Source organism: Phyllostomus discolor, chromosome 6 (genome assembly GCF_004126475.2).
Source record: "Phyllostomus discolor isolate MPI-MPIP mPhyDis1 chromosome 6, mPhyDis1.pri.v3, whole genome shotgun sequence".
Lineage (NCBI taxonomy): Eukaryota > Metazoa > Chordata > Mammalia > Chiroptera > Phyllostomidae > Phyllostomus > Phyllostomus discolor.
The window spans coordinates 996,856-1,009,249 of NC_040908.2; the positions used below are offsets into that span (position 1 = coordinate 996,856).

Genomic DNA, 12,394 nt, shown 5'->3' on the forward strand with positions numbered 1-12,394 from the left:
GGCTCTGCGACCCCGGGCGGGCGCCGCGAGACTGCGCAGTTGGAGGGGGTTTGGCTTGGCGGGGCGGGGCGGGGCGGGGCGGGGCGGGGCGGGGCGGGGCCTCCCGGACTTGCTGCTGGAGGCTGCCGGGAATCTCCAGCCCGAATCCTGCTTGGCCGCCTCGTCCCGAAGGCGCTCGCCTGGGGTGGTGGCGGCGTCCTTAGTTACCCGGGTACCCTCCCCAGCACGAGGACAAACGCCTTCTATCCACTGTCCTTACGTTCCTGGCCCCCCCGCAACCTCGGGACTAAAGAATCATACTCCCATTTGCAGCCGAGGCTCTGCGAGCCGGGCCCGGATGCTGACTGCCCTGCCCGATTCCTTCGGGCTGGGCCCGGGGCGAAACCGGGGCCCAGCAGCATAGGGGGCCTGGGGGAAGGATCGCATTCCCAACGCCGGCTGACAGTGACGCTGGCGTGGCAGGGCTGGCGGAACCTGAGCAGCGTTTGCCGGTGCATGGGAATCGGCTGGGAAAGACTCTGGGTTCCCCCACCCCCAGATGTCCAAGAACCATCGTGGTCCTCTTAAGCGGTGCTCCCAAAGTGTGCGCCTGGACGCCAGGCCACGCCCATGTTACCCAACCGAAGGGGTTTGTAGTTTGGGGTGTCCTGTTCAAAACTGGGGTGTGCTTGTCCTTACATGTTTTATTTACTTGCAGCAAGTCAAAGAGAAGGGACTCTCATCCCAAGCCTTGTTGTCTCCCAGAAGGGAGGCTTAGCCTCGGCTCCCATGCACTCTTCCGTTAATTGAGGCCTTTTGGGCAGTTAGCTAACCCTGTTCTGTTGGGTTTCTGTTGGTCTCGTCTGGCTGCAGCTGCCTTTGCAAAATACTGCTCTACATTTTAACATGTAGCAAGGATAGCATTTAGCAGCGAGTGTCCCAGACCTCGAGACCCTTGTCCTATCTAACACCCTTGGCAGACAAATTACACTGAATAATCCCAAAATGCCACAGCTGCACCCCCTTCGATAACCTGGGTTCCAGACTTTTCCAGGACTATGCATTTTCCTCCATTTGTGTGGTTAGCTTTTCTCTCCACCATCAACCTTCCATTAGGTTTCATAACAAATAGCCGAGTCTGAAGCAGGTGTAGGAAAGACGCTCAACATCGCTAATCAGCAGAGAAATGCAACTCCAAACCCCAACGAGGTATCTCCTCACACCTGTTCTCAAAACGTCGAAAGGTAACAAGTGTTGGCAGGACTGGGGAAAAGCGAGTCCTTGGGCATTGCTAATGGAAATGTAAATTAGTACAGCCACTATGGAAAACAATATGAAGATTCCTCAAAAAATTAAAACTACCATATGAGCCAGTGATCCCACTTCTGTGATCCAAAGGCGGGGAGGGGCCCTATCTCAGAGGTATCTGCATCCCATGTTCATTCTAGCCTTATTCACAGTAGCCAAAAGATGGAAACAACCTAAGTGTCCATTAACAGCTGAATAAAGTCATGGCTGATGTGGCTCAGTGGACTGAATGCTGGTCTGCAAATCACAGGGTCACTGGTTTGATGCCCAGTCAGGGCACGTGCCTGGGTTGTCAGCCAGGTACCCAGTAGGGGGCATGCGAGAGGCAACAACACATTGATGTTCCTTCTCTTCTTCCCTTCCCCTTTCTCTAAAAATAAAATCTAAAAATCTTTTATCAAAAGAGCTGAATAAAAGAAGATGTGAGCTTATCTAGGTCAGCTGATCCTTGACCAATGCAGGGTTCGGGGATGCCGACTGCCCCTTGCAGTGGGAAATCTACATGTTACCTTAGACTCCCCCAAGACAAAAGTAGTCCCTCTGTGTCTGCAGTCTTGGTTCCAGGACCCCCGTAGGTACTGAAATCCACAGATGCTCAGGTCCCCCACATAAAACCGCACAGATCAACACATAGTCGGTCTGCCTTCTCCAGGGATTCCCAACCACAGATCAAAGATGAGACAGCTATTTGCTGAAAACGCTTGTTTAAGTGGACCCACACAGTTCAGACTGGTGTTCAAGAGTCACCTGTGTACATGCAGGTAAATATAGTGGAACCTCATTCAGCCTTAAAAATAAAGGGAACCGCCCTGGCGGGCAGCTCCACCGCTCGGTCGGGTGGAGCCCCACCCCAGAGCCCCCGGCCCGCAGACTCAGCTCCCGGCCGGGTGCGTGTGGGGGTCAATCAGGGGGGCGTGTGGGTGGGCAGGGCAGCACATCCAGGCTTCTCTCTCTAGAAAGTCAACACATAAACATAGCTTTTAAAAAGGGAAATCCTGCCATTTGTGACAACATGTATGAGCTTGGAGGAAATTGAGTGAAATAAGAAAGACACAGAAGGACAAACACTGCATGATTCCCTTTACATACAGAATGTAACAAAGAAATTTGAAGTCACTGTAAGACAGTGGAATATTGGTTACCAGAGACCACAGGCAGGGGGTACTGATCAAAGGGCACAAACTTTCAATTAGAAGATAATAGGTTCTGGAGACCAAATGTACAAAAGATAACTATAGTTGCTACTAATACATCCTATTTTTGCAATTTGCTGAGTAGACATCAGATGTCATCAAACATGCAACAAAATGGTAATTGAGGTGATGGATGTGTTCATTCAAGTGTGGGTGGCCATCATCTCACAATGTATACACTGTACCCCTTAAATGCACACAATTTTTACTTGTCAAAAACAAATTAAAATTTTGAAGGCTTCCCATCAAGATGGTGGCGTAGGCAGACATGGCTCGCCTCCTCACACATCCACATCAAAATTACAACTAAAATATTAAGTAACCATCACCCAGAACCATCAGAAATCAAGCTGAATGGAAGCCTGACAACCACAGAATTAAAGAAACCACATCCATCCAGATGGGAAGGAGGGACACAGGTGCAGAATGGGCTGGTTCTGCACCCACGTGTGGTGGATAAAAATCTGGGAGGGATTTGTCGGGATCCAGGAGTCCCAGCCCCACACCAGGCCCCCAGCCCAGGGCTCCAGCGCCAGGAAGATGAGGCCCCACAACTTCTGGCTGCAAACACCAGCGGGGATGGAGTCAGTGGAAGAAACTGCTGGAGCCCCAGCCAGTTCCTCTGAAAGAGCCCACACACGGACTCCCCTACTCAGATGCACTCCCTCTGAGCTCCACCCCCAGGATGGCAGCACAAAGGGCACCAGCAGTGCACAGGGAGAGACCGAAGGGTCTGGCATCAGGGCGAGCAGAAGCCATTATCCCTTTTTTTAGTCCTCCATCTGCAGAGCCATGGAGCTGGCTGGCTGGAGCCATATCTGAGACTCCACCAACCTGGCTGACACTGCTGGGCCCACCTTGGTGATGCCCAGAGGCTCTGCCCCATCCAGCTAAATGGCACACCCAACCTGTTCACGACTTCCTAAATCCTCTCAAACAAGCAACAGCTGGCCTCACTGAACCCCTGTACCTCTTGCTAAATGGCCTCAGGTCCAGCACTAACAGCCATCAGCCTAGATTCACAGTTTGCTTGGCTTCACCTGGGAACCTCCAAGCCCAGCAGAGGTAGCAGCCTTCTCAGATTGCTTTGTAACTCAGGCAGGGTGGCCCCAGGCAAAACACAGGTGGAAGCTGACCTTGGGCAGCACCACCCAGGAAACCCCAGAGCCAGCACATGCAGTGGACAGCTACAGGCCGTGTCACAGCACCACCACCTGCCCCTGCACAGCTGACCCTCCACGGAGGGTGGAGATTGGTGGTCAGTGGTCACAGCCAGCCCTTACAGCTGACTGGTCTGGGTAAATCTCTCCCACTGACCTGCCAAAAGCAACCAAGGCTCGACTACAACAGGGGGGTGAGCTCACACAAAGGGTGCACCTCGAGTACCCAGTTTGGGGGATAGGGGAGGCTGTGCCACAGGACCCCACAGGACACCTACTGCATTTGGCCACTCTACCGAGACATGGAATCCAAGCAGCTGTACCTAAGACACAGGAACAGACACAGGGAGGCTGCCAAAGTGAAGAGACAAAGTCATTTGGCCCAAATGAAAGGACAGGTCAAAACTCCAGAAAAAAGAGCTAAATGAAATGGAGATAAGCATCTATCAGATGCAGAGTTCAAAACACTGGTTACAAGGATGCTCAAGGAACTTAGTGAGGACCTCAGCAGCATAAAAAAGATCCAGTCAGAAATGAAGGATACAATAACCAAATAAAGAACAATTTACAGGGAAACAACAGTAGAGTGGATACAGCTGAGGACCGAATCAACGACTTGGAACCTAAGGAAGCAAAAAACAACTACTCAGAACAACACAGAGAAACAAGAATAAAAAAATGAGCATAGTTTAAGCAGCCTCTGGGACAATTTCAAGCAGCTCAACATTGGCATCATGCGGTGCTGAATGAGGAGAGAAAGAGCAAGAAATTGGAAATCTATATGAAAAATGATGAAAGAAAACTTCCCTAATTTGGTGAAGGAAACAGACATGCATGTCCAGGAAGCACAGAGATTCCCAGTCAAGTTGGACCCAAAGAGGAACACACCAAGACACATCATAATTAAAATGCCGAGGGTTAAAGATGTATAGAGAATCTTATAAGCCGCAAGAGAAAAGCAGAGGGTTAATTACAAAGGAGTTACCATAAGACTATCAGTTTCTCTCTCAAAAGAAAGTTTGCAAGCACAAAGGGGCTGGAAAGAAGTGTTCGAAGTGTTGAAATGCAAAAACTTGCAACCAAGATGACTCTATCCAGAAAAGCCATCCATTTAGAATGGAAGGGCAGATACAGTGCTTCCCAGGCAAGGTAAAGCTAAAGGAGTTCATCACCACCAAGACATTCTTACATGAAATGTTAAGGGGACTTATTTAAGAAATAGAAGATCAAAACTAGGAACATGAAAGTGACAACAAACTCACAACTATCAACAACTGAATCTAGAAAACAAAAACAAACTAAGCAAACAACCAGAACAGGAACAGAATCATTGATATGGGGATCACCTGGAGGGTTATCCGCAGGGAGGCTGGTGGGGGGGAATAGAGGAAAAAGTACAGGGAAGAAGAAGCACAATTGGTAGGTACAATTGGGAGGTTAAAAATAGGACAGAAATGGGAGAAAAGCCAAAGAACTGGCACCCACAACCCATGGACATGAACTAAGGGAGGGGAGTGCTGGAGGGAAGGGGGTACCAGGTGGAAGGGGGCAACAGGAAAAAAATGGTACAACCGTAATAGCATGATCAATAAAATATACTTTAAAATAAATTAAAATGTTTAATAATGAAAAAGGAAGAAAAAGAAGAATGGCCTGGCTCTGTTGTATTGCAGCGCCTCAGGCCTTGTGCTGGGCAGAGTTCAGGCTGGACGGATATCTGCTGGATGAATGAGGGGGTCTGGGTACTGTTGATGTTATTATCCCTACCACTTTTACCACTAATGTTATCATTCAAATAGTACAAATGCACGGCAGGAAAAGCTGAAAATACAGTCTTTCCAGGGTGGTTTGGCCCAGAGCGCAGAGGGCCGGCAGAACCACCTCCCTGCAGCTGCCCGTTGGACACAGGTCCGCCTGCAGCCTCCTGTTCCACTCCCAGGTGTGGGGCCACCGCGCTCCGCCCATTTCCCCTCCGGCGTTCACACCTGAGGCCTAGGCCCCGCCCCCCGCCGCACGCACTGTCTGGTGCTGCGCTTCCAGCCGCGCCCGCGCGCAGAGAGGGGGCGCCAGCTCCCGCACTGGGCATGCGCGAGCGCCGCCGCCGCCGCCGCCGCCGAGGGCCTGCACGCGCAGGCGCCGCAGGAGCTGCCGCGCTCCCTCCCGGTTCCGGGCTTCCTCCGCTCCCTCGGGGCGTCTGGTTCCTGCGGCGGGTGACCCCGTCCCCTGCCCCGTGGGCGTGTGGCAGGTGAGGACCGGGCTGCAGGGCGGGGGCCGGGCCGGCCCGGGTCCGCAGCTCGCAGCGGGGGGCGGGGCGCGTGGCTCGCGGGGCAGCCGTCGGCGGCAGAGACGGGCGATGGTCCGGGACCCGGGCCCGGCTCCGGCTCTCGGCGGCCCGTGGGGACCCGCCCGCCACGTCCGCGGCGGAGGGAGGCCAGAGGCGACGGTTGGTGTGCGGCAGCATCGGAGTCCCCGGGCAGCGCGGGCTGGCACGGCCCACCCGGTCCCTCCCGGAGCCGCGTCGGGGCTGGAGGTGCCGCGGCGCGGGCCAGCCCCGTGGGCCGAGAACCCACCTGCTGAAAAGCAGCCACCGGCCCGAGGCGGCTCTAACGCACCTCTCCGCTTCTCCCTCCGCCACAAGGCTCGCACCCCAGAACCCCACGTTCTCGGACCCCGGTTCCTGCCTCTTTACGGCTACTCGGGGACGCTGCCTCTTTGGGGTTCAGATAATTCACTCCTCGTTGTTCCCCCCCCCCCCCCCATACATTCGGAGGACAGTGTCGGCGGCGGACACGGAGTCAGGCCCGGCGATGGGGTGGGAGCGGAGGGGGGATGCAAACGGCGTGCAGCTGTTTCCTTGCGCCTGCCCCCCAGTGCTGCAGGGTCCTCGCCGTCCCGACATTGTGTCAGCCCCGGGATTGCAACCACAATGCTGTGTACGTGCAGCTCTCACGGTTGTGTTTGGAGCGAGAGGACCCGCAGGGAAGCCTTCCAGTGGGGGTGCACCCCCTCTCTGACGTCCCCAGGTCACCGGTAGTCCAAGCTCGCTGTCGAACGCTACAAGGAAAAAGGCTTTTGTTTCTTTTGTCATTTATAGCTAATAGTTATTAGAGGAATATGTGTCATACATGGGGACTTGTTAACTGACTGCGCTGGACAAGAAACTCCCCACGATGTTGGGCTCTGGTTTTCTGCCGCTCGGAAAAGTGGTCCTGGTCCCGGATGTCGGGGTGCTCCTGGCTGTAGGAGGAGGGGCAGCTAATCTGGAGTACTGTGAGGGCCGTGCTGGGGTGGGGGAGGAAATGGAGGCTTCGATCAGATAAGTAGTTTCTATGGGTCGAACGGTACTTTTTTCTGGAAAAGCCATCACCTTTTATGATAGTCTTGGGTTTCTTGAATTTGTTCGCTGTGAGAGTAGAACACTAAGTTCTACTCAAAAAAAAAAACAAAACAGTCCTCTGAGAAAAGGAGCCCGGCCGAGTTTGGACTGCAGACTCCTGGTTGGTGCCGCGGCCCCCGCCGGCCAGCCTCACCCGGCACTGCGCTTGGACGGGACTTGGCTTCTCTCTCACCAGCCGTGTGCCAGGCTCCACAGCCCCGCTCAGCCCCGGGGTGCTCACCTCCAAAGGGAAGGCACCGATAGCAGCCATTTCGTAGGGTTGTCCTGAGGGCCAGGGAAGAAGTTACAGAAGCTCAGTCCACCCGTCCAGTGGGCTGTTCTTCAGCCTTGGCAGTGGAGGGAGCTCTGGCACCGCCCACCAGCGGATGCACCTGTGGGTGACAGGCCAAGTAAGACACGCCAGTCCCGGGGGGACACGTGCTGTGTGGTTCCATGTGCACCAGCCCCCGAGGTCCTCCGACTGAGAGACAGGAGGGTGGTGGCTGCCAGGGGCCGGGGAGGGGCAGCGGGCAGTTGTTTGACGGGGGCAGGGTCTGCGTCACAGGCGAGGAGAGGTCTGGCAGTGTGCGGTGGTGGCGGTCACACAGCCTGAACGTACTCGCTGCCGCTGAGCTGTACACCTGGAAGGAACTAAGGCCCTGGCCGGCGCGGCTCAGTGGGTCGGGCATCGTCCCGCCGAGTGAGGGTGGTTTGGTTCCCCGTGGGGCCACCACGTGCCTGGGTTGTGCATTCGGTCCCTGGTCAGGGGGCGTAGGAGAGGCAACCGATCCATGTTTCTCTCCCTGTCTTTCTCCTTCCCGTCCCCTCTCTCTAAACACATACATAAAATAAAAGAGAAATGACCAAGAAGGCGAAGTTTATTATGCTCTGGGTCTTTTACCGCAACAGGGCTGCAGAAGTGGCGTCTCTTGAGTCTCGGTGTGAACGTGTAGCTGATAAACCGTCGTTTTTCTAGAGCAGCGTGAGGGTCACCAAGGAACTGAGTGGCCGGTGCAGAGACGCGCCGCCCCGCAGCCGGCCCCACTCGCAGCTTCCCCACCAGCGGGGCCGAGGGCCACCGCCCGCCCCGGCACGTCTCCCAGAGTCCGCCGTGGACACTGGGGGCTGCTCTTGCCACAGGACTTCCTGCGGGTTTAGACAAACGTGCAGTGACCCGTGTTTACCATCATGACATTTGCCATTTTTATAGATTAAAGACAATGAGGGTAAAAGTCCAATAGCAACAGAGACAGCAGCCTGCTGAGCTTGGTGTGTCTTGTTTCAGAGACCATGGAGGAGGCGCAGGCCCCGAGCCTGACGGCGGAGCCCCAGCCGGCCGAGGGGCGTGCCCAGAGCCCGCAGGCGCCGCCGCAGGACCCGGGGCTGCTGTACCAGGAGGAAACCATCGATCTCGGGGGGGACGAGTTCGGGTCGGAGGAGAACGAGACCGTGTCGGAGGACTCCAGCACCTTCGTGGACAAGCTCAGTGAGCACATGATGGAGAGCGTGCTCATTTCCGACTCTCCCAACAACAGCGAGGACGACGCGGGCGACCTTGGCGGCGTGCAGGAGGCCACCGAAGGCAGCGCGGACCCCGGGCTGGACGGTGCCATCGGCCAAAGTGCGGCCGACACTCCGAGGCCGGACGGCGAGAGTGACAGAGACGAAGCACCTCAGGACGTCCCCAGTGTGACCCCCGACGTGACCCCCGGGAGCCGGGCCTCCTCGGAGGAGGACCTGGGGCTGGAAGGGAGAGGCCCGCGCACCTGCGTGGACGAGGGCGCGGGGGACTCGGGCTCCAGGAGCCAGGGCCCGCTCCCCGGGGCGCCGGGCCCATCCTCCGGGCGGCCCTCCCCCCAAGGACGAGCCCGTGCCCGTGTGCACCATCTTCAGCCAGTCCCAGCCCGAGGCCGCCCAGTCTCCCCCCCTTTCTGCAGGACGGCTTCGAGTCCCAGGTGGTGAAGTCGCCCAGTTTTCAGCGGGGCCGGCCGGCCGGCCGCCCAGACCCCTCCCCCGGCGGTGCAGCCCAGCCCCAGCCTGAGCACGTTCTTCGGAGAGACGGCCAGCACCAACTCCCTGGCCTCCGAGTTCTTTGACTCGTTCACAACGTCCGCATTCATTTCTGTCAGCAACCCCAACGCGGGGGGAGCTGCCGTTCCAGAGCCGCTGTCTCCACGTGCGTCCCCGGTGGCAGGGGCTCCCCTGGGTCCCGCCGAGCCCCACCCCGCCGGGACGGAGCGGCTGGAGCCGGCCGTTCCCACGGCCGCTCTGGAAACCCCCCGGTCTCCAAAGCCGTTCCCGCAGATCCAGGCCGTGTTCTCGGGGAGCGAGGACCCCTTCGCCACCGCCCTGAGCATGAGCGAGATGGACCGGCGGAGCGACGCCTGGCTGCCCGGGGAGGGGACCAGGGACATCCTGAATTCGGTGGCCGCCCAGCAGTACAGCACCGTGTTCATAGACAAGGAGAACCTCACCATGCCCGGCCTCAAGTTCGACAACATCCAGGTGAGGCCCGGGGTCTCCGAAGGGACCGCCTGCTCTCGACTCCCCTCCCCCAAACGGATGCCCCCGGGGCCCCGGCTCGTCCTTTTCACGGTCTCCGCGCCCGTGCGTGTCCGTAGCAGTCGGCCCGCTGTGCATCAGGCAGCCCTGTCTCTGCGGAGCGCCCAGAACTCCGACGGCAGGTCCCTGTGACGTCTGAGCCCTGTCCGTGTCCCCAGCCCCGGGGAGTCGGGGTCCTGTCGTGGCTGGCTCTCTGCAGCAGCTCCGACCGTGTGACCGGTTTGTCGTGGCCCTGGGCTCCAGGAGGACGGGTCTCCCAGTCCCTTCTTAACTCTGGAGGAACATGTGTGTGTGGTGTGCTACGTGCTTGAGGTAGTAAAAGGTCTTACGGGTCCCGTGAGAGAAGCAAGAGTGCCCCCCAAAGTAATAAATCGTGAAAGCATACGAATGTCATGCTGTAGCAAGTGGTAGTGTAAGTTCAGGCTCACTGGTACGGTGAAATTATTTCCGTTGTTCAGTGTCTGCTTAGGTTTACTCCGTGTTGCTGGCCTGTGGGAGAACCGCCTGTCTCGGGCAGCCCTGATGGAACCATAATTTGTTGCAGACCTTTTAAGTTAAGTGTGAAATCTGCACCCCAGTCCTGCTCTCGGGAGTCTTTAGACGGAAGTGGTCTTGCTGGCCTACAGGCGCCCAGCCTCTGGGGTGTCCGTCGGGGCGTGGCTGCTCCTCGCAAAGCCTGCAGGACGGTCCAAAGCCCTCTAGCGGGGGGCTGGTGGGAGCATCTTTGCACTGGATTGTTTACGTGGGTATTAAAAATGGTGCTGCACTGGAACGTGTAACGAGGGCCCCGTCTCACCAGTTGAGTGGGAAACCAGATGCCAGACAGCGCAGGGCGAGCTGTAACCAGGCAGCCAGTGGGGCCCCACCCCCACCCCCCTCGCGGCCAAGTTCCAGGGCGAAGGTTTGGTGGGAAAGGGAAGGGGTCTTCATTCACAAGCTTCCCAGTCGGGGGGGGGGTGACAGCCCCCCACAGGCGTTCGTCACCTGAGCCTGTCAGTTAAGGCTTAACTCTAACTCCTTAGTCACAGCTTTAACCACTTAAACTTGTCCGCTAAGGCTCACCCTTTAACACGCGAGTTCTCCGGTCATCCCCTTGTTGGTTCCCCTTGTCCCCTTGTCACAGGAGGGAGAGGCTCCGGGACTGCCACAGGGTCCGCGCCCAGCACCTTTCACGGGCCGCAGCCCCCTGCAGGGAGAGGGGCTCAGAGCCCCCCCACAGCCCATTGCCCGCGCCCTGCTGCTCCTCGGTGGGCCCGGCCGCCGTGGGCTCAGCCGTGGCGTGCGCTGCCCTGCTGCCCGCAGCCCGTGGCGGGGTGGCCGAGCCGCCCTGGGGCCTGCGGCTCTCTCAGCACCTTCCGCCGGGGGCCCCTGTGCCAGAGCCCTCGGGCTAGGAGGCTCCCAGCTCGGACGAGCTCACGTGCCCTCGCCCCCTTAGCCACCGGGGTCCTGCGGGCACAGGCAGGCCGGCTCCTGGCCCCCGTCCTGACTCGCCCCATGCCCCGCCAGCTGAGAGACTCCTCCCGGTCATCACAGGCCGCCCGAGTCCCTGCTCACCCTGGCCCCCCCCCCCCCAGCACTCTCCCCCTGCCCCATCTTCTGCCCTGCCTGCAGGGGGTCTGACCCGAGGAGTCGGGTGGTGAGGTCGCAGGTCCCGGTGCTGTGGCTCACGGGGACCTGGCCCCCCGACCAGCATCCCCTGTCGGCAGTGGTCCGGGCTCGGGGGTGAATGCAGGTACCCCCTCCCCAGGGCCCAGCCGGGCTGATGGCTGATGGCACGTGAGCTACGGCTCCTCGTCCCCAGCGGTGTCACCAACACACCCGGGGCCTCTGTCCGAGCCGGTGCAGCCGTGCTGCGGGCCACCGCCCCTTCGGAGAACGAGCAGGTCCCAAGTGCACGGTCTCGGAGGATGGCCGTGCTGGAGCGCCTGGCCCGGCGCAGCCTCCTGTGCCCCAGCGCTCTGTCACCTGCACACGCCGGCCGGCCGGCGGGGGCGGGGTGGGGCAGATGTCGGCTGGAGACGGGTTCTGGTGGCTGAGTTCAGTCGGCGTCTCATCGCCCTGACATGTCCCCTGCGTCCTTTCCGGGAGACGCCGTGAAGGACTTGATGCTCCGCTTCCTGGGCGAGAAGGCGGCGGCGAAGAGGCAGGTCCTGAACGCCAGCTCGGTGGAGCAGTCCTTCGTCGGGCTGAGGCAGCTGATAGTGAGTGGGGTGCTCGGTCCGCACGGTTGCCGTGCCCGTGATGGGCCCCGCCCGCCCGCCTGCGCGGCGTTTTCCCCAGAGTTAGCTGCTTGGATGTGCCGCCCAGGGCCTTGCACGTGAGTGCCGTGCTGCTGCGTGCCGGCCCTGCGTGGCAGAAGGCACCGCGCCAACACACTGGCGAGTCCCGTTGCTTAAAAGCCGTTATTTTAAGTGATCGGACTACTGGAAGCAGCAGATACTTTGATCAGATATGCTTCATCAAATGCAATAACTAGAGACAAGTAACCTCACGCTGGTTCTTTAAAAATACTCTGCTCTCTGTGCTGGGTAGAGGAGGGTCATTTCTGCCAGGGGGGGCCGGCCAGGAGCACACGGGGTTGGGAGGGGTCGTTGCTCTCACACAGGGGCGGCACGGGCGCCGGGCAGAGGCCATCGCGGGGCACGGGGGTGTGCTCGGACCGGGCACACTCACACTGCGAGGGCTGCTGGGCAGGCATTGCTGCAGGTCCGGGCCCCACGGTCGCCCTTGTCCTCAGCGCCTGTGACCACCTTGCAGGAATGTCGTCCTCAGAAGGGTGAGCGAGAGCCCCTTCTTAGGTGGCTAGCAGACACCTT

The 12,394-nt window shown here is 58.5% G+C and overlaps 1 protein-coding gene across 1 annotated transcript; it reads left to right on the plus strand.

Annotated features, from left to right (window-relative positions):
- The first annotated feature begins 5,823 nt into the window (after positions 1–5,823).
- Positions 5,824–9,710, plus strand: LOC114498750 (trafficking protein particle complex subunit 12-like). Its single transcript, XM_036027614.1, is given in 5 exon segments — positions 5,824–5,885; positions 8,302–8,870; positions 8,872–8,937; positions 8,939–8,989; positions 8,991–9,710. Coding segments are annotated over 4 exon segments (1,401 nt in total). The 5' UTR covers positions 5,824–5,885; positions 8,302–8,306.
- Positions 9,711–12,394: the final 2,684 nt, after the last annotated feature.